The sequence below is a fragment of the Zalophus californianus genome, chromosome X (genome assembly GCF_009762305.2).
Source record: "Zalophus californianus isolate mZalCal1 chromosome X, mZalCal1.pri.v2, whole genome shotgun sequence".
NCBI classification, from domain to species: domain Eukaryota; kingdom Metazoa; phylum Chordata; class Mammalia; order Carnivora; family Otariidae; genus Zalophus; species Zalophus californianus.
In genome coordinates, this window is record NC_045612.1 from 101,317,312 (window position 1) to 101,336,860 (window position 19,549).

The following is a 19,549-nucleotide window of genomic DNA, read 5'->3' on the forward strand; positions in this document are numbered from 1 at the left end:
CAGTTTCCCCAAGTATGAAATCAGGGCAATGATAATGAGGATATCTATCTTACAGGGATGATAAAAATATTGGACACATAATTGGATAAAAATCACTTAGAATAATACCTGGTACCTAGAATTATATGAATGACCTTAGCTGTTATTATTGTGTAAGACATGTCTCCAAGCTAAATAAGATTGATTTGTGTGATAATAATATTCTTTTGATATAAGGAAGTGGCAAGTTAAATTAGAAAAGGACAATATCACTCTTCATATTCGACAGAGTTTTATATGCCTGATGCTCAGTTTTAATTTTTTAAAATCTACTTGAGAAGGCATATAATTTCCCATCAATATGCTATAAACAAGCAGCAGATTCCAAGGATAACATTATATACTAGATATGCCATTAATGTAATTAAAATAATAATGATGATAATAAATCCATGCTCATGTTCTCTTAACAAATCAAGTTATTCCAGTTAAGAGATTACTAATTGGTTCATTAAAAATCACTGAGTACTAATTCAGTAACATTACATTGCTCAAAATATCACAGCCTTGTTTTCAAGTACATCAGTACATCTACTGAAATATAACTATCCAAGACGCCATAATCTTAGAGACACTAGCTTTATTTTTTTATTCTTAATTTGTCCTATAATGCTTCTTTATTAGAAGTTTCTGGCTCTGGGGAAGGTAAAGAAAAAGAAAAAAAGGAAAAGAGATGACTCTATCTCTCACTTAAGGAATTAGTCTAATGTAAAGTATCTCTGTTTTTCTAAACCAATACCAATTAATTTCAGTTTCCTTGAATAGGTAATAGGTAATGCAACATTAATAATGTAAATGAATTATTTACTTATATAAAACATTTTAGAATGTATTTTAGGGGAAAATTTTTCAGAAGAAAGCCACAACAGATATGGTAATATGAATTTTAAGAAAGTAATTTTTCTTGAAAAATATATTCATGTATCTTATAACAAAATGCAAGACCATAAATCCATTCTCATATTAAAAATAAGGTTGAATATGGCACTGTGTCTCTTTCTAAGGAATATAAAATTGGTAACTACAGTATGCTATAATTTTATGTTTAATAGTTCTGTTATGAGCAAAATGATTTCTAGTGGTACAACTGGTAGTACACTGTTATTTAATAGAACTTCATATTGCAGAGCTAATTTATACTGGATAATATTTTAGATTCCATTAACAATTAAAGATCTGGATCATCTAGTGAGAATGAGAAAACTACTAAATTGGATTTTTTGTAAAAAGCATTATTTATTATTTTATTTATTTATTTGAGAGAGAGAGAGCAGAGGGGATGGGGAAAGAATCTCAAGCAGACTCCCTGCTGAGTGTGGAGTCCAACTCGGGGCTCGACCTCACCAATCTGAGATCAAGACCTGAGCCGAAACCAAGAGTCAGATGCTTTTTTTTTTTTTTTTTTTAAGATTTTATTTGTTTATTTGAGAGAGAGAGAATGAGAGAGAGAGAGCACGAGAGGGAAGAGGGTCAGAGGGAGAAGCAGACTCCCTGCTGAGCAGGGAACCCGATGCGGGACTCGATCCCAGGACTCCAGGATCATGACCCGAGCCGAAGGCAGTCGCTTAACCAACTGAGCCACCCAGGCGCCCAAGAGTCAGATGCTTAACCAACTGAGTCACCCAGGGGCCCCTAAATTTGATATTTTTATATGATGTCCTATTGTTTTGGCACACAAGGAATGTTTAGTAATTAGAAGATATATGATGCGATTATCAAAAGTTTTGTGAATAAATACTGATGCCCAGAGGGACTACTTCCATGGATCTTAGTCTAAGAATTGAATTAATGGGTGATAATGTCAGAAATAGAAGAAAAATCAGCATTTCCTCACCACTTACCAACTCTAAGCATTGTGGTAGCTGATTCTAATGTATTATCTCATTTAAATCCAGTACTAAACCTGTCCTGGAGGGATTGATTGATGGATGGATGGATTTCTCCCTCTCTGTTTTCTTTTTTTTAATATTATGTTCAGTTAGCCAGCATATAGTACATCATTAGTTTTTGATGTAGTGTTCAATGATTCAGTAGTTGCGTTGATGTAGTGTTCAATGATTCAGTAGTTGCGTATAACACCTAGTGCACATCACATCACGTGCCCTCCTTAGGGCACGTGATCACCCAGCTACCCCATCCCCCCATCCCCGTCCCTTCTGTACCCTCAGTTTGTTTCCTGGAGTCCAGAGTCTGTCATGGTTTGTCTCCCTTTCTGATTTCTTCCCCTTCAATTTTCCCTCCCTTCCCCTGTGATCCTCCACGCTATTCCTTATGTTCCACATATGAGTGAAGCCATATGATAATTGTCTTTCTCTGCTTGACTTACTTCACTTAGCAAAATCCCCTCCAGTTCCATCCATTCCGATGCAAATGGTGGGTGTTCATCCTTTCTGATGGCTGAGTAATATTCCATTGTGTTCAATGAGGTTAAGGAGTTGCCTAAGGTAAATTAGATAGTAATCAATAGACTCTGGCTTTTCATCTTGATCTGTCTGCCAAACTCTTTCCCCTCATTTCTTAGATTCCAATGAAGTTTGACTCCAGTAGCTATCCTAGAGGCTAGAGCAAATGCAGACAGTAGCAAGGAGATTGGGCAAGTATGACACTTGTTTTCCCTGGTTTGGGAATATCTAGATGGAAGAGATGGAGCGATTGCATTGTAAGTCCTCAGACTCAGAGTAAGCAATGGGGAAACAGCACATTGGTGGTAGCTGCAGATGAAATGCTCAGAATTAAAATGGTTAAGGAAATGACTTTTCAACATTAATTCTGTAGCTCTTTCTTTAAAATTAGGGCAAAAGGAACTAGAAAGGGAACATAGAACAAAATAGGCTTATGATAAGAATAACAGCGATGTTTGAGCAGGAAGATAATAAGTAGAATGGAATATCACATTGACATGAATATCACTTCCTCTGTGCTGCGCCTGAAAACTTCCACCTCATCTCTCTCTCCCAATATTCCTATTCTCTTCTTTTTCATTAATTTTTGTCATTTTCTTGGTGTTCACTTTAATTGCTGTTTTCAATGGTGTAACTATAGGCAGGTTGTATGGATGTCTGCATGCATGCATGGATTACAGAGGAAGGAGGAAAAGTATGAGAATTGAGGTCTATTATTTAGTGATTAAGGTCTGTCCTCCTTACCCCATAATATAGCTTTTCTGATCATACTATTTTTTAGCAATGTATGATCACTAGATCAGTTAGTTTAAAGCTACTGTTGTTAATCTCATGTAAAGAATCTGGAAGCTAAAGTCTTACTTCTGGATTTTGTGATGAGCACTGGGTGTTATACATAACTGATGAATCATTGAACACTACATCAAAAACTAAAGATGTACTATACAGTGGCTAACTGAACATAATAAAAAAATAAAGTCTATTTTGTCTTATAAAATAAAATTAAAATTAACTTCATTTTATATTTTTCTAAATCCTAAATATTGGCAGTAACCTCCATCCTTCATTCCTGGATTTCCAAAAGCACACCCTTTCTGTATTTATGATACCTATTAGAGGATGATAGACAGCAGGAATTAGATGAGGCAAATGAGGTGACTATTGGCTTCTTGTAATAGGGTTTGAAGTCTTTATTCTGAATGTGCCTAAATGTGAGATTTTAGTACTAACTAGCTGTTAATGTTTAGTGAGTTCATACTGTGTACCAGGCAATGTGTTAAGCAATTATATTGTATTCATGATTTCCAAACACCTAAAGAGACAGGTGCTTTTATTATCCCAATTTTGAAAATTAGTAATCTGAGGCTTGGTATGATTGAAAACTTTCTCAAGGTCACATAGCTGGTTGGCAATGCAACCAAAAATCAAACCCAGGAAATCTGACTTCAGATCCCACACCTTTAAATGTGCATATATTTTTATTAGTCTGTCATCCATACCATACCCTATTCTACTTATACGCCAAACAAGGCAGGATACATTAATTATCAACTCTGTTTTTAAAACAATTTTTCGTATTTCTTGAACCCTCATTTTGCACTTGGGAAGCTTTAGGTGGGAACCTTTAGGTTTTTAAAATCTTTGAGATGTCTTTGAACATCTTTCAGATATCATTGAAATGGTCTTTAGAGCCCCCCTTTGGTAGCTTAGGAGTTGGATGAAACATAAACATTTCTTTCTTTTTTTTTTCTTTTTTTAAAGATTTCATTTATTTGACAGAGAGAGACACAGTGAGACAGGGAACACAAGCAGGGGGAGTGGGAGAGGGAGAAGCAGGCTTCCTGCTGAGCAGGAGCCTGATGCGGGGCTCGATCCCGGGACCCTGGGATCATGACCTGAGCCGAAGGCAGACGTTAACAACTGAGCCACCCAGGCGCCCCTTAAACATTTATTTCTAATAAAAAGGTAAAAAACAGTGGGTTCTGATATAAAGACTAATATAACTATACAATCACATTTAGTAAGTGGATATCAAAATAAAAGGTCTTCTAGGAAGACCTGTTGAGGTAGCTTTTTAAAAATATTCCACAAATGTAGAACAAAATTACATACTGTATATAGATCCTCCTGAAGAACTAGACTGTACTGTGACCAGTCAGGCTTAGTGAAGTGAATACTGGACGGAAAATAAAATGGCACGTCATTTCCAGATCATTTCATTTAGGGAAGCAGGAGATACAGAGCCTAGCCCAGTGTAGAGCTGATGGAAGGAAGGAAATAAGAATGGCCGTAAGAGAAAAGGTGAAGAGAAAGATAAATCGCCTCCCTTCTCATCATCTCTTAAGAAATCATAAAATTTTCTGATTTGGCCAGGATGTTTTTATTTGAAAATAAAATCAATTCATATCCAGATGTATTGCATGAGCTAATTGTTCATAAGTGTCTAGGGATTTTTTTGTTGTTGTTCCTGAGATGGATTTTTTTTTTAAATACTACTTTCATAGGTGTTATTCTTATCCCATGTTTCTAGAAACTCTTCTAATTTCTTAAGATTTTTTGCAAATTTTATATTTGATACAAGTTTTGTTCTCATCAGCCTTTCTTTTTGTGTGCATTTTCTTAGGCTAAAATAAAAAGCTGCAAATTACTTAAATTTAATATTTTATTAAACATATTTTAATTTAAAGTAATATGTGGGAGGCAGCACATGGTCTTAGAATCCATGCATAGCCCATGATCTGTGTTGTTTCTAGATGTGCATGTGTGTGTGTGTGTGTGTACGTATGTACATGTACATGTCCATGTGTGTGGACTTGGTGTTGGCAATTTTATGTTGGTTGATCATTCAAGTAGAAGGAGTAATGAAATAGACTATGCATATAGGCAGCCACTGCCCTTTCCTATTCCATGTTACTGAGTATATACTATGGCCAAGGGAAGTATTGTAGAGCCTCCTAGGGAGATTCTAAGAGACCCAACCTTCTTTTTGTGTTCTCTTTCTCTATGTTTCTATTAATTGTTCTTCACCTCTGCACATCAAATCTAGTAATTCCCTAGCCTTACATACTTGCATTCCTTTATTTTCCAAGCATTATTTCACTTGTGTGCTAATAAAGAGTTAAATCACTTAAGTTGGAGTAAACACCAAAAGTGACTCTTCTTCAGTGATCATTCTGAGCCAGTTTTTGAAAAACAACTTGACATGGGTCAGGGCAAGAAGGATTCACTACTATTGATGACATTTGAAGGGAATAGAATTAAAGTCATATTTAAATCATAAATTGTGAATATGTACTAAGGGAATAACAAATTTGGTCAGGACCTTTAACTACAGAATAATTTATAAGAAATAGAATTATTTACAGAGGTCTAACAAAATCTGTTTGTCAAATCTAAGCATTTTTAATGTTAAATTTCACTGTTGGCCTTTTCTCTTGTCATAAGGAAAAAAAAGGTTGTTAGTTGACATTAGAGAACAAACATTACTGACATTTATATCTATCTAATAATGGTATAGAAATGTAATTAGGAGCCTGAATTTTTTTTTCCATCTGGTAAGTGTAACAAATGCATTACTTGTATAAAAAGAATGGCAAAAAATACTTGCCAATAATAAAATACTTAGCATGTACTTGTGTGTGTTTAAGTAATTTATATGCTTTTAATCAAGAAAAATATACTTTAACAATCATATGACAGCATTTCATTTTGAAAATATTATTTCCTGATAGGCAAAAATGTTAGCATACTTCTCTGGGGATATCTCTATATTTGGAATAATTTGGCTCATAATTTCAGGATTAATTAGCAAATCTACTGTAAATCTCTATAAATCCAGCTAAGAGAAATTCAAATCCATAAGAAGTAAATATTTAATTAAAATCCATTTTAAAATAGCTTTAAAAAATTGTAATGTATTTTAAAAATTAGTAGTCTTGAGAATTTGTGTTTTCTTGAAGAGGGAAGCCGGAAGGCATAGTTTCTACCAATGATCCAGGCCCTTATTCATGGATATGTAAGTGGGCAGATAAATTTAACTTTTTAAATCCCACCTCTCTGTATGTGACATTTTTGCTACTTCTAAGAATCAACTTTTTAAAAAAATGAGTTCTAGACATTGGATATTTTATAGTCGTTTGTCTTTTGATGATACTGGGGGCATTAGCAAATACTGTGGTATGCATTCTATTTATTTTCAGAGGGGAGGTCTGGGGAAATAGGAAATATGATTATGTTTCAGTGGCTTCTGTTTTGAGGCTATGGAGTGTGCTCAGAAAAGTTAACTTTAACCCTTTTTGTTTTAATCCCTGATTATTAGTAAAAGAAGAGGTATAACTTGAAAAAATCATAGAAGGGAAAAAGAAATACTGGAAATAACTTAAATCAAATAGTACATGCTAATCTCCTCCAGTACTATGCACTCTTCAAGAATTTGAGGCACTGTGGAGTGCCTTTCCCATGTTCCTTTGTTTCCCTTTACTCACTATAAATCCTGATAGGTCTTATGTTTGATTTTGAAGCTATCAACCCACAACTAATTTTACTGGTTCTTTGTGTTAGCACTCCTGCAAAAGCATAAAATTTAAACCTGATAAATATGGCAAGAATATAATTTCTAATTATAAAGCAACTAGATAAGCAAAACAAAATCAGAAATCTAAGTGCTGGAAAAAATAAATAGTACATTTGATCACATGTGCTTTAGAAAGACTGAACCCAAGTTTAAAATTAGTACTTCACTGATCAAATGATGATTTTCTCAAAGTTCCTTTATTAAAATATATTAAAATAGTGAAAACAATAGTTTAGATGTAAAAATGTGAACAGTATAGCATTATTTCCTAGTTGTTTTTAATACATGTAATTGTATATGCTCTCATACTTGAATGGTAGGGAGAAAGAATTTGGCCAAATTAAGGAAACAAACTTATGGCCACCAAAATATTATTTTAATTATTTTACCATTTCTGGCTGACACATTTGAAATGCTCCCAGTCCTGCCTTATATAACTCAGAAAACACAGACTCAACATGACTTTCAAGGACAACTCTGAATGTTAATGTTTCCATTTTCGGCCTCATGGCAGAAAGAGTTTTATTACCCAGTGTACGCTCTGGAATGTCAAAGCCATGATAGGCAGTATAGACCCCCCACACAAAATAAATGCATAGTCATTTTATTCTAAATTGCTTCACTTGAAAATAGGGCATGAAAATCTAGAGAGAGGAACTAAAAGTAAGTGATTTTATAGTGCTCTAAAATATTGAGACTCAAAAAATAAAAGTCCTGGGATAAAAAAAATCTGTGACCAATCCCAAATAAGTTCGCTTACATCTACCACAGGGCTTGCATAACTAAAAGCTGGTCTGATAGGTACCAAACATCATTGTTTCACAGGCAAGGACTGCAGATTTTCCAGAAATTAACAGACCTTGTCCCAAACCTACTTCTCCATTCCTATATTATATAATACAGCGTTCCAGGGAGCAAAATAGCTGATTAGACATTTTGCATACCCATATAGGGATTTTCTAATCACAATGAGGGTAGTGTGATAAGGTCTTGGGGGAATTGGAGCTCCCAGGCAAGATGTCTCAGTTCTAGAGCATCCTTCTCTGTTACTCCTTCTCTATCTATCACTCTTTTTACCCTGTTTATCTTTGCTAGAAAGTTGTATACTATGATTTTTAAAAGATTGGACTACTGTTTTATGGTTGTATGTGATGTAAGTGTAGTTATAATTACAGTTTTTAAAAAAGCAAATCCCTCCTATTAGATTGTAATCTTTATCCAAACTCATCTGTACATTTGCCCTTACCCCTCCACCTGGCACCATTCATTTAGCAACAGTTTATTGATCTTCAGTCGCTTGGAATATGTAGTGAGGACAAGGGACATCTCTGTTCTAGTTGACCTTATATTCCAGTAAGTTATACAAACAGTACATGACTAAACCAATATATAAGAAAATATTGAGTAGTGAAAATATTATCTTAAAAAAATTATAGAGATTGAAAGTAATTGAGAAGGAAATTTAGACAGCATCTTCATGAAAAAGCCCTTCTGGGTAACTGACACTTAAAATGAGTTTTGAACAATATGGAAGAGACATTATTTAGAGATATGGAGGAAAAAGACTTCAGGCAAAGCAAACAGCTGGACAGATTGTGGGAGAGAAAACAAGTATGGCCGAAACATAGTATCAGAAGGCAAGAATTGTATGCAATTAGATTTGAGAGGTAGGCAGGTACTAGATGGTATAAGGATTTCTGGGAAAGAATTTGTATTTTCGTTTTTTAAATTTTGTATTTTCCTTCTTATTGTGATGTGACTCCACTGGCTTTTATACAGAGGAATGACATCTGATTTGTAGTTGAGCAGAGGAGAAGGAACCAGCAAAGGAGTTCAAATGCAGTGCTTAGCAAGGTGGGGGGCATCATCAGGAAAGGGTGGTATGTGAAACTCAAGAGAAGAGAATGAATGAAGAATGGATGTGGGGACCTGGAGGTTGATGGCAACCTTTACAAGAGATGTTTCAAAGGGGTAGTTGGCAAGGAAAATAGTAGGGTAAGGAAATGGCAAGAGTAAGGGTAGAAAACAATATTTTTCAGTGAAGAGGAACAAATAATAAAGCAGTAGCAGGAAGGGTTCATTGGGTCAAGAGAGTTTGTCTTGTTACAGTTGATCATGGTGAGCTTCAGTGGAGAAGAAGATGCTGAAGATGCCCGAGACAGCAGGTTATTATAGGAGAAAAATCCTTGCAAAGGTGAGAGGAGGTGGTGTAAGGTGTGGCACATTCTACCATAATTTTCTCAACAGATGCTCCGTCTCTGTACTTCCAAGGAAGTTCAGCTAACAGCAGAAATGTGCTAAGTTTGCTGAGAACCATAGCAGAAAATTTGCTTGGAATTGTTCTAGTTTAATAAAAAAATTGCATTACCCAAAACATGACAGAAATTAAATCCCACATATTTGGAAAGAAATGATTTTTTGGCATTCAGTTCAGGAGACTATTATTTTAATTGCTTTTAATTTAATTTTTTTTTAATCTTTCAGGTGCTTCAAGAAGACTTAGAACAGGAACAAGTCAGGGTCAATTCTCTCACTCACATGGTGGTGGTGGTCGATGAATCTAGTGGAGACCATGCAACTGCTGCCTTGGAAGAACAACTGAAGGTCAGATTATTTTCTTTAATACACTGTGTCATTCAAAATAATTAATTGTAATTCAGAAAAAAATTAGAAAATGTATAATGTAATTTGTATATTGCAAATATTTACAATGCATATATTTATTTAAACTAAGTCAAATTATGTCCCATTTGTGCACATTTCCCTTTCACTAACTATCCACTGTTTGTTCACACTAGCTTCCTGGCCTTTGGGGAAATATATGAATGCAGATCGGTTTTTTTTTTAATTATAGTTGAATAACATGTATTAGAGAACTGGTCAGAGGAATATTGTTTATATCTTCTTAAAACCTACAGTTAAAGAGAGGACAAAGGTAAAAAGAAAAATAAAACTCAGAAGGGATCACATTCAGTCAAATTGTGAGAAATCAAACACCTTCATATTTTTTTCCTGGACAACTTCAGTTATATTCTTGATGAGAACATAGCAGGATATATAAATTTTGTTGGAGAAGATACTCAGTGTTTCAAACCCTCATTCAACCTGAGTCATAGTAATTATATCCTTGGAAACATAACCAGCACCTATTAACAAAGAGTAAGGTGGGTATTTTCGTATTTTTATCTTTTCTTCCTAATTGGGAACAACATTTTACTGTAAAAATATTGAAAACATTTTCAACAAAACATATGTACATACACCAAAACATCAACATTTAGGAAAAATACAATTTATTGTTCTGAATGTGATACACACACACACACACACACACACACACACACACACACAACTACAGGTTATACTTGAGGCATTCACTTTACCCATAAAATGCCTACCTTTTCTTTGTGATTGTTAGGGGCCAATAGTCTGACATGTCTAAGGATCCAATCAATGTGGGTTTAAATAGCTTTATCAGCACAAGGTTGTTCTAAACATAGTTACTCTTACCTAACCTATAACACAGTTTCTTAAAACCTTATCTCTGTTTCCCTCTATCCTTGTGTGAATTGTTTTTTTATCTCAGTAAAATGTCATTTCCTCAGGTTACTGCTTTAAACTTCCAGTCTTTAACAATGGTATCTTCTTCTCTACCATTAAATGACAAAAAGAAAATTCTTGAACTGCTACAACCGAGCACTTAACCTATATTAGTCACCCATGTTAATTGCTTATGATTCAATGAAATTACAGGGATTACAGATATAAAAAGGCTTTTGGCACCTGTTATTATAATATATCATCACATATATGATCAGATGCATTGTACACATATATACTTGTGACCAGTTAAAGGACTGTATTGATAGACCACTGCTATGACCATTTGAAAGGTTTCTGTAGTTCTCATAAAATAGTGTTGTAGCTAATTATAGATGGGTAAAAAATCTAATACTCAGCATTCCTCAGAAATTTTCAGAAAAGGGAAAAGAAGTCTAGGGGGCAGAAAAGTTGGGAGGGTGACTGGTTAAAAAAAAATCAAGGCCGACATTTTTCTAAGTCATAGACTATTTCTAGTTAACATGATAACTGAGAAACATCCACTTTGGTATTACCAGACCTAATACAACTAGCTTTAGAATGTAATCATTCTGGGGTGATGTCTGTGGGGCTAAGCCACCTTGAAAAACGGTCTATAGTACTCATAGATCATGACTGGGTTAGAGCTTACTTAGGATAAATTAAGAGTTGTGGCCCTAAGCTTTTCTATATTTATTATCCTACTTGCTTTCATTTTTGCCTTATTTTCTATCTTTATTTCATTGGCTCAGAGATATCTGCTAAGATAGCTGTGTGTGTATTGGCTTCTCCTAAATCATACGGACTCCATCTGCATTTGTCCATGATTGCCTCACTATTAATTAGCGTTGACTACTACCTCCTAGCTTTCTCTTTTCCCCGCAACCCACTTTTCCCCTTTGATACCCTCATTTCCCTCTACATACCTCCTTACTGTAACCTGACTTTTAGATAATCTAGACTAGTGTCTAAAAGGGCAGGTTTAGAAGGAATTTTGGGGGGAGAACACCCTGGCTTGAACATTTCTTTCTTCTCATCCCGTGACTTTTTTCTGTCTTAGAGGAATCCATGCTTGAATTCTATGCCTTATTTGACCGTTGGTTTCAAATTGCTCTGGAATGCTGGGCTCTCATCTGACTTTGACATTTTGGTGATTCTTTCTTAGGTTCTTTGCAAATGATATGATCTGATCTTAACCTAGTTAGATTTTTAAAAGGAAGGGGAAGAGAAAGAGAAGTTGGCAGAGAAGGAGGAGAAGAGAAATAATAAAGGATAAAAAGAGAGATAAACAAATACATTAGAGGAGTCACTTTAACAGCAACACAAGTATTCTCTGCATGTAATAAGAATTCCGTGTGTGCTTCAGAAACCACGAACTATTACTATGTCTGATACTGGTCCCAGAGGAATTCCGTTACAATAGGAAGAATTTTAGGAAAGAAAAACAAGTATATGGACTCCACACAAGGGACAAAACTGAAACAAAAACAAAACAAATACAAAACTGGCAGGGATCTGAGAAGGATCCTCGAGGGCTTTTGTTGGAGCTAGGTCTGGTCAGCCATAGCTTATTCCCCTCGACTTGTTAGTCTTGAATATTTATCCCACTCCGTTTTCCGCCATCACAGTGCCTTAATCTGTTTTGCTCCATTGTGCTGAGGCACCATCCAGAGCCCCCACATGGATACCCAGTGGTCTTTAGTCAAGAGATGAAGATGGGGCAAACTAGAAAGGGAAGTCCTTGATTTAGTACAGTAAGAGAGGGATGTGTTCTTATCATCTGGAGTTAAAACTCTGAAAATATTCCTCATAGAATATTTTTACGTGTATTGACTTAATTCTATGAACTTTATTATAAGTTAGATTTTCTCTAACTTTCTTTTAAAGATTTTATTGGTTTATTTGACAGAGAGAGAGAGAGAGAGAGTGAACACAAGCAGGAGAAGTGGCAGACAGAGGGAGAGGGAGAAGCAGGCTCCCCGCTGAGCAGGGAGCCTGATGCGGGGCTGGGATCATGACCTGAGCTGAAGGCAGATGCTTAACTGACTAAGCCACCCAGGCATCCCATTTTTCTCTGACTTTTAAAAAAGACTTTTAGAAACCTTTCTGTTAAAAGGTTTGAAGAAAAACAAAGTTAGGTCAGAACATATGCTTAGGGATTCTAAAAGATAACATGGCTTATGACGGATAGTATTCTGAAAAGTACAGTCTGTTGTAAATTAATTTGATTCTCTCTCAGAGGTTCAACTTGTCCCTCAGCAGTGTCACCACAGGTCATAAACTTGTCCTTAACTTTAACGGTTTCTAGGATGTCAATGCACAGAGAGTCTGATTTGTAAGCAATGATGCCAGTTAACTGATTTTATTGAGAAATACCTTGGCTAAATAACTGAGATTAGTAATTTATATAGAGTATTCAGTCCTGGAGGACAATATCCTGTCTCTTTCTGAGAATCTGTATTCTGTTTTTCATTTTTTCAGTGAATACTTGCTATGTTCTTATTATGTCCCAGGGATTGTGCTGGGTAACAGAGGTAAAACAGTGAACAAAAAGAGAATTTGTCATTACTTTCCTGGGTCAGCAGTGAGTAATCTGTGAGCCTGCTGCCTTCCTTGGAAACTAGAAACAATGGTAGCCATTTCTCAGGCTCCCTCTTTGAAATCAAATGCTAATTCCTTTCATCCGTGGTCACCATGGTAGGCATGGTAGGCATGGTGACTGCTCTCTTGGTTCTTGCAGTCTAGCAGAGGAAATAGATCTTAATCAAATATTAATGAAAATGAGCAAATATTTAAGAATGGACAGAACTTATTTCTACGAAGGAAAGAAACAAGGTTTTGTGACAATACACTAATAAGACATCAACTGTAATTTGAGGGCAAAGGATGATTCCCTAGGAAAGTGTTTAAGCTAGGGTCTAAAGGATATGTTGAAGGGAACTGTATAAAGGGCATGTAAAGGAGATGGGTGGGGGTGGGTAGTTTCCAGGAAGGGGAAATAGTAGATCAAGTGAGCAAGGCATCCTTAGGGAACTGAAAAGGGCAAACTTGGCTACAGCTTTGAGGTTCAGAAGAGTGGTGTTAGAGGAGACTTGGCAGATAGAAGGGGCTCACCCAAATTACCAATTCTAATTCTTACCGCACAAGAATTAGAAGTGGTGTATGATGCTCAACTCTACCAAAATTCAATCAACAAAAGTGTACTGAGCAGCAGCTCTCTGCCTGGATGACAGCTGGGACTACAACGGCAAGGAGAAGCAGGGGCAACAGTCATGGCACCTGCCCTTCTGGACCTGCACCTATCAAGTGCAATGAAAAGTACAATTATGGCCATGATGAATTCAGTGGGACAAAAATAGACATTGCTGGATGACCTATCTTGCTCAGAAGGCCAGGAAAGTGGAGGTTAATTAGGCAATAGTAAAGGGTAGGGAGGTGTTCTGTACAGAAGCACAGCATTTATTCATTCAACAGATATGTCTTGTATGCCTTCTCGGTGCCAGCCAAGTCTAAGCTTTGAGGTTAAGCATAGGCAAAGCATACATGATTTCTCTCTGAAGCTTACATTCTAAGCACACATCATAATAAGTAAGCAAGTTTTATACTATGAGAAAGGTGATAAGAACTATAAAGAAAAGACTGGGGAGGGGAGCACTTTTACCTGGAGTGGTCAGGGGATGCTTCCTTGAGAAGGTGGCATTTAAGTAGAAACTCAAACAAAGTAAGGGAGGTGTTTGGAAGGTGCGCGGGTCCTATGGGGCCTTTTGTATTTGAAAAACTGAAGAACGACTATAAATGAAACATAAAGAACACCTATGGTTCTAGGGAGATAGTTGTTTCTAATAAAAAAGAACCAGAAACAGGCATCTAGTTTTAGAGGTTGTTCTAATGAAAACACCTTCCGGAGAAAAGGCAGAGCTATTGAAGTTCCATTTGTAGATTTGTTCTTTTACACACTTGAACACTTGAGAGCCCAACTAGATGTATTAAAGTTGTCTAAGGCCTGGACCCAGGAGATTTCTGGCATATAAAAGGCATTTGGACTATTTTGCTAAATGACCTTAATCTTTTTTATTTTTTTTTTTTACTAATAACAACCTAATTACCGTTTATTTTTTTCTTTTCTTTTCTTATGTTATGTTAGTCCCCACACAATACATCATTAGTTTTTTTTCCTTTAAATTTTTAATTGTTATGTTAATCACCATACATTACATCATTAGTTTTTGATGTGGCGATCCACGATTCATTGTTTGCATATAACACCCAGTGCTCCATGCAGTACGTGCCCTCCTTAATACCCATCACCAGGCTAACCCATCCTCCCACCCCCCTCCCCTCTAGAACCCTCAGTTTATTTCTCAGAGTCCATAGTCTTTCATGGTTCATCTCCCCTTCTGAATCCCCCCCCTCATTTTTCCCTTCCTTCCCCTAATGTCCTCCATGCTGTTCCTTATGTTCCACAAATAGGTGAAACCATATGATAATTGACTTTCTCTGCTTCACTTGTTTCACTTAGCATAATCTCCTCCAGTCCCATCCATGTTGATGCAAAAGTTGGGTATTCATCCTTTCTGATGGCTGAGTAATATTCCACTGTATTTATGGACCACATCTTCTTTATCCATTCATCTGTCGAAGGGCATCTCGGCTCTTTCCACCGTTTGGCTATTGTGGACATTGCTGCTATGAACATTGGGGTGCATATGGCCCTTCTTTTCACTACATCTGTGCCTTTGTTGTAAATACCCGGTAGTGCAATTGCAGGGAAATGACCTTAATCTTAAACTTAGTGTCTACTATTGTGGAGAAATAAAGGTATTATCAAAAGAATGTATATAGACAAGCATCCTCTTCTGAAGAAGAATAACCTGGAAAAAACAATTTTAGAACAGAATATTAAATATATGCATGTTCAGTTTCTCACTCATCTGATGAAGTTAATAAACTTTTTTATTGAATAAAATGATGATTTTTGAAGATAAGAAAGGTCTCTAAGAACTAACATAAATTCACTAAAATCGAGACATGAAAGCTAACTTTATATCAGATGACATTAAAATAGCTCATACAAATATTATGTGGCATTATTAAGACAGATTCTTTGGTGGATTTATTAAGTTCAATGATCTGATGGAGTGGCATGCATACAAAGTATTTTGATTTTCCTAAAATATTTTGCAAAGCCTTCCATGGCATGTCTATGGGTAAGGTGAGCCTTCTTATCCCTCTATGGGCTGGTGGAGAATGTTTGTGTTTCAATATATTCTTTCCTGGTACCTGATTTATGTGCCAGAGAATTGGACTGAAAATGTTTGGATTCCTTTATTCACCCTACAGTGTCAGAAAATATGGGGGAAAGAAGCCATTTGAGAATTTAGCTGGGACACTGTGTACATTTTGCCTGAATAGGAGGGGTTAATGGATGATTCCCTCTCCCACATGACTTTAGATTTATAAGATTGTCATGTAAAGTTAGAATGTCACATTCAAATGTCATATACTTGTCTTTCATGTTTTAACTCAGGAAGGGTATGTTTATTCGAAATTTTGCTGCTTTTAAAAAGTAATATCTTTAAATCAATTAAGTTTTTGATGAGGAAGGTCTGATTTCCCCTCCATACATGTAAATGTAAATACATGTATATAGCTGTCCACAAATGTGTATATATGTATATATATTTACATTTACATTTTCTTTAATGAATGGATATATATGTGTATATGATTAATAGTAAATGAAAGCGAATGATATCGATTCTTAGCAAATTAAGGCAATCCTGGACGTGATGTAGTGTCTAGATTATAAGGACTAATAATTAGATTCTCTGTTGGTTTCAATACCCTTTGTATTTTAGCATTTTAGCCAGATTTTAACAGGATGGTGGCATGTAAAGAATGTTTACAGAAGCAGGGATTCTTTAATTTCAAGAAAAACCTATGCAGAGATAAGGGACATATATTGTCTTGTAGAAAGAGGAAGGCTTTTCTCTCTGTTTCTTCAGAAGATTGTATCAAAAATAAGCTGAAGCTGATAAGCCTGGATAGCTTCTGCCCAGATTTCTTTCCTGAGCCCAATTTCTTCTATCCCACTTTCTTCTGGATATATCGAACTTGAAGTCCAAAGGTGAAACTTAACTCCTTGTGCCCTACTTCCTTCTAAACTCGCTTCTTTTGCTGACTTCTCCATTTGTGTTACTACACAGCCGTTCACCGTGACACCTGTCCTGGAAACCTGGAATCATTCCCGACTCTTCCCTTTCCTTTCCCTGTGAGCCCTCTGCATGTCATCAGGCACAGACTTTGTTCATTGTCTCTCATATTCATTGTTTCATCTTTGTTCCTGTCCCTATTTACCCTAGGTAAAGTCCTTGCCTGAACTTTTACCTCTCTTTAATCCAATTTCTGCATTAAAGTCGGTGTGAGCTCTCAAAAGCCGTTTATTACAGTTTCTCCTCTGCTTAAAATCCTTATTTGCTTTCCATTCTCTACAGAGTCTGACCACTTAGGCCTGCAAAGATTTTTATTGCCTGACCCCTACCTGTCTCTCAATACATGTCTTCTCTTAGCTCCCACATATCCCCTAACCTATATTCTATTTCAGTAAGCCATTTCTGATACCATGTCACTGTCTTTGTATATGCTATTCCTGTTACTCAGAATAGTCATGTTTGTCATCTGCTTTGAAAACTACTTTATGTAGAAAACTCAGTTCAATTTTTTTCTCCATAAGGCTGTTATTTCTACATGACCATTCCCTTTTTGAGTCACTTCATATCATAATTATGTCTCTGTTGTTTGGAACGAAAATAGTCTGCTAAAAGGTAGCTGTTCAGAAAGGCTCTAATGTCCTCTTCTCTAATCATGGCTTGAAAATGGGGAATGCAATTAAAAGTACTTATGGTATATAACTTTGGGATAATTTGGGGAGGGAAAAAGTCTAGGGAATGTTAAAGCCTGTAGAACTGAGAAAGAGATTATTTATGAAGAAGAATATGGATGAAAATATTTTTGATGTTTCCCTCTAGTTCCTAATTCTATACTTGGTGAATAAAAAGCGTATTTAAAAAATTTTTAAATCTAATGGAAATAATTTCACTAAGCCAAGTGTCAACAATTGTTGCCAATGAAGCGATAATTATAATTATTAACACTTTTGTGTGCTCATCATTTTCCAAAAATTTTATGTACTTTGTATGTAATACTCTCCCTATTATTTCATTTCACAAATGAAAAAGTCAATGCATAATGGAGTTAAATCCAAGTTCATGCAGCTTTCAAGTGGCAGAGCTGGGACTGGTATCCAGATCTATGTGATTTCTCCTAATCTCTCAATTTCACAGAAGAAAATTACTATGTGACTTTGAGAAAATTAGTACAGGGGAAATATATGCATGTATAATAGAATAATAATATTTTTATGAATATAAGTGTATATATATGAATATATTGAAATGATGACATTCTTTATGAATATAATTCTAATATGGTCTAAAGAGAATTCTGGCCTTTATGGGCTCTAGAAAAACCCCTAAACTTCATATTATGGCACACTTAAAAACTTTTTTTTGATCAGAGCACCCAGAAAAGTACACAAATCATAATTTTAGGTCAAGACATCACAAAGGTGTAACATACCTGTAGTTCCACATCAAATAAAAAGATAATATGTTGCCAACAATTGAGACAGTCCTCTCAAACCCTATCATAGTCATAAACTTTTCACACTTCCTCAAAGTTAACCTTTACCCTGATTTATAATGCCTCAGAATAGTTTTATTTTTAACCTAATGTAAATGCAATTGCATAATATATAGTTTTGTAACTGCCTTTTTTCACTCAATGATGTGTTTGTGAGTTGCATCCATGATGCATATCACGTTTGTTCATTAATTTTCATGGCTGGATAGTATTCCTTCTTGTGAATATACAATTTAATTATATATTCTACTGTTCAGAAAATCTGGGCTGGTTCCAGTTTGGGATCATTATGAATAACACTGCTGTGAACATAATTGTACATGTATTTTCATGAATATATGTATGCTTTTGTATTGAGTATATACCTAAGATTGCAATTGCTGGATTACTGGGTATATGCATATTTAGCTTTATGGGCATTACAAAAGAATTTTCCAAAGTTGATGCATAAATTCATACTCACATCAGTAGTGGATAAAGGTACAAATTATTTCACATCCTCATCAGTACTTGATATTGTCAGATTGTTAATGTGAGCCTTGATGGTGGTTTTATAATGGCATTTCTTGTGAACATTTGCATGTAGTGATGACTTATGAGATTAAAAACACAATGACAGTTGTTTCATTAGCTATTTGAAATATCTAATTTTTTTGAAATGCCTGTTTGTTGGATTATTTGTATTTCTCTTAGTGACTTGTAGTTATTTTACATATGTATTCAGGATTTTAATCCTTTGTTGATATCTAGGTTACAATTTCTTTCTTTTTTTTTTTTTTTTTTTTTGCTTTTACTAGGTGCCTCGCCCTTTTACTTTTTAATGATATCTTTTTTAATAAACAGAAGTTTTAAGTTCAATATACTCTACTTAAGTATTTTCTGTTATGGTTAGTGTATTTTTGTTCTGAGTTTAAACATAAAATTTTCTACTCTGTGACCCAAAATATATTCTCCTGGATTGTCATATAGGGACTTAATTGCTTTACCTTTCATATTACAATCCATCTAGTATTTCTGGTGTGAGGAAGGAATGAATGTCCATTTTTTTCCCCAATTAGAGCAAACTAAAATAACATGATTTATTGCAAAGACCATTCTTAATGTTCTGCATTGTCACTTTTAATAAAATGTTTATACATATATGGGCCACTTTATGGACTCCAATCAAGTTTCATTTGTACATTTCCCTGTAGTTATGCCAATACCATATTGGTTTAATTACTATGGCTTTATGATAAATTTTGACATCTGGTAG

The 19,549-nt window shown here is 35.3% G+C and overlaps 1 protein-coding gene across 2 annotated transcripts in view; it reads left to right on the forward strand.

Annotated features, from left to right (window-relative positions):
• The window catches only part of DMD (dystrophin), a 2,214,577-nt gene that overhangs the window by 717,687 nt on the left and 1,477,341 nt on the right, over positions 1–19,549 (forward strand). For both annotated transcript variants that reach the window (XM_027607979.2, XM_027607980.2), the window contains exon 13: positions 9,499–9,618. In XM_027607979.2, coding sequence (XP_027463780.1) covers positions 9,499–9,618 — 120 coding nt within the window. The remainder of the gene's footprint in view (positions 1–9,498; positions 9,619–19,549) is intronic.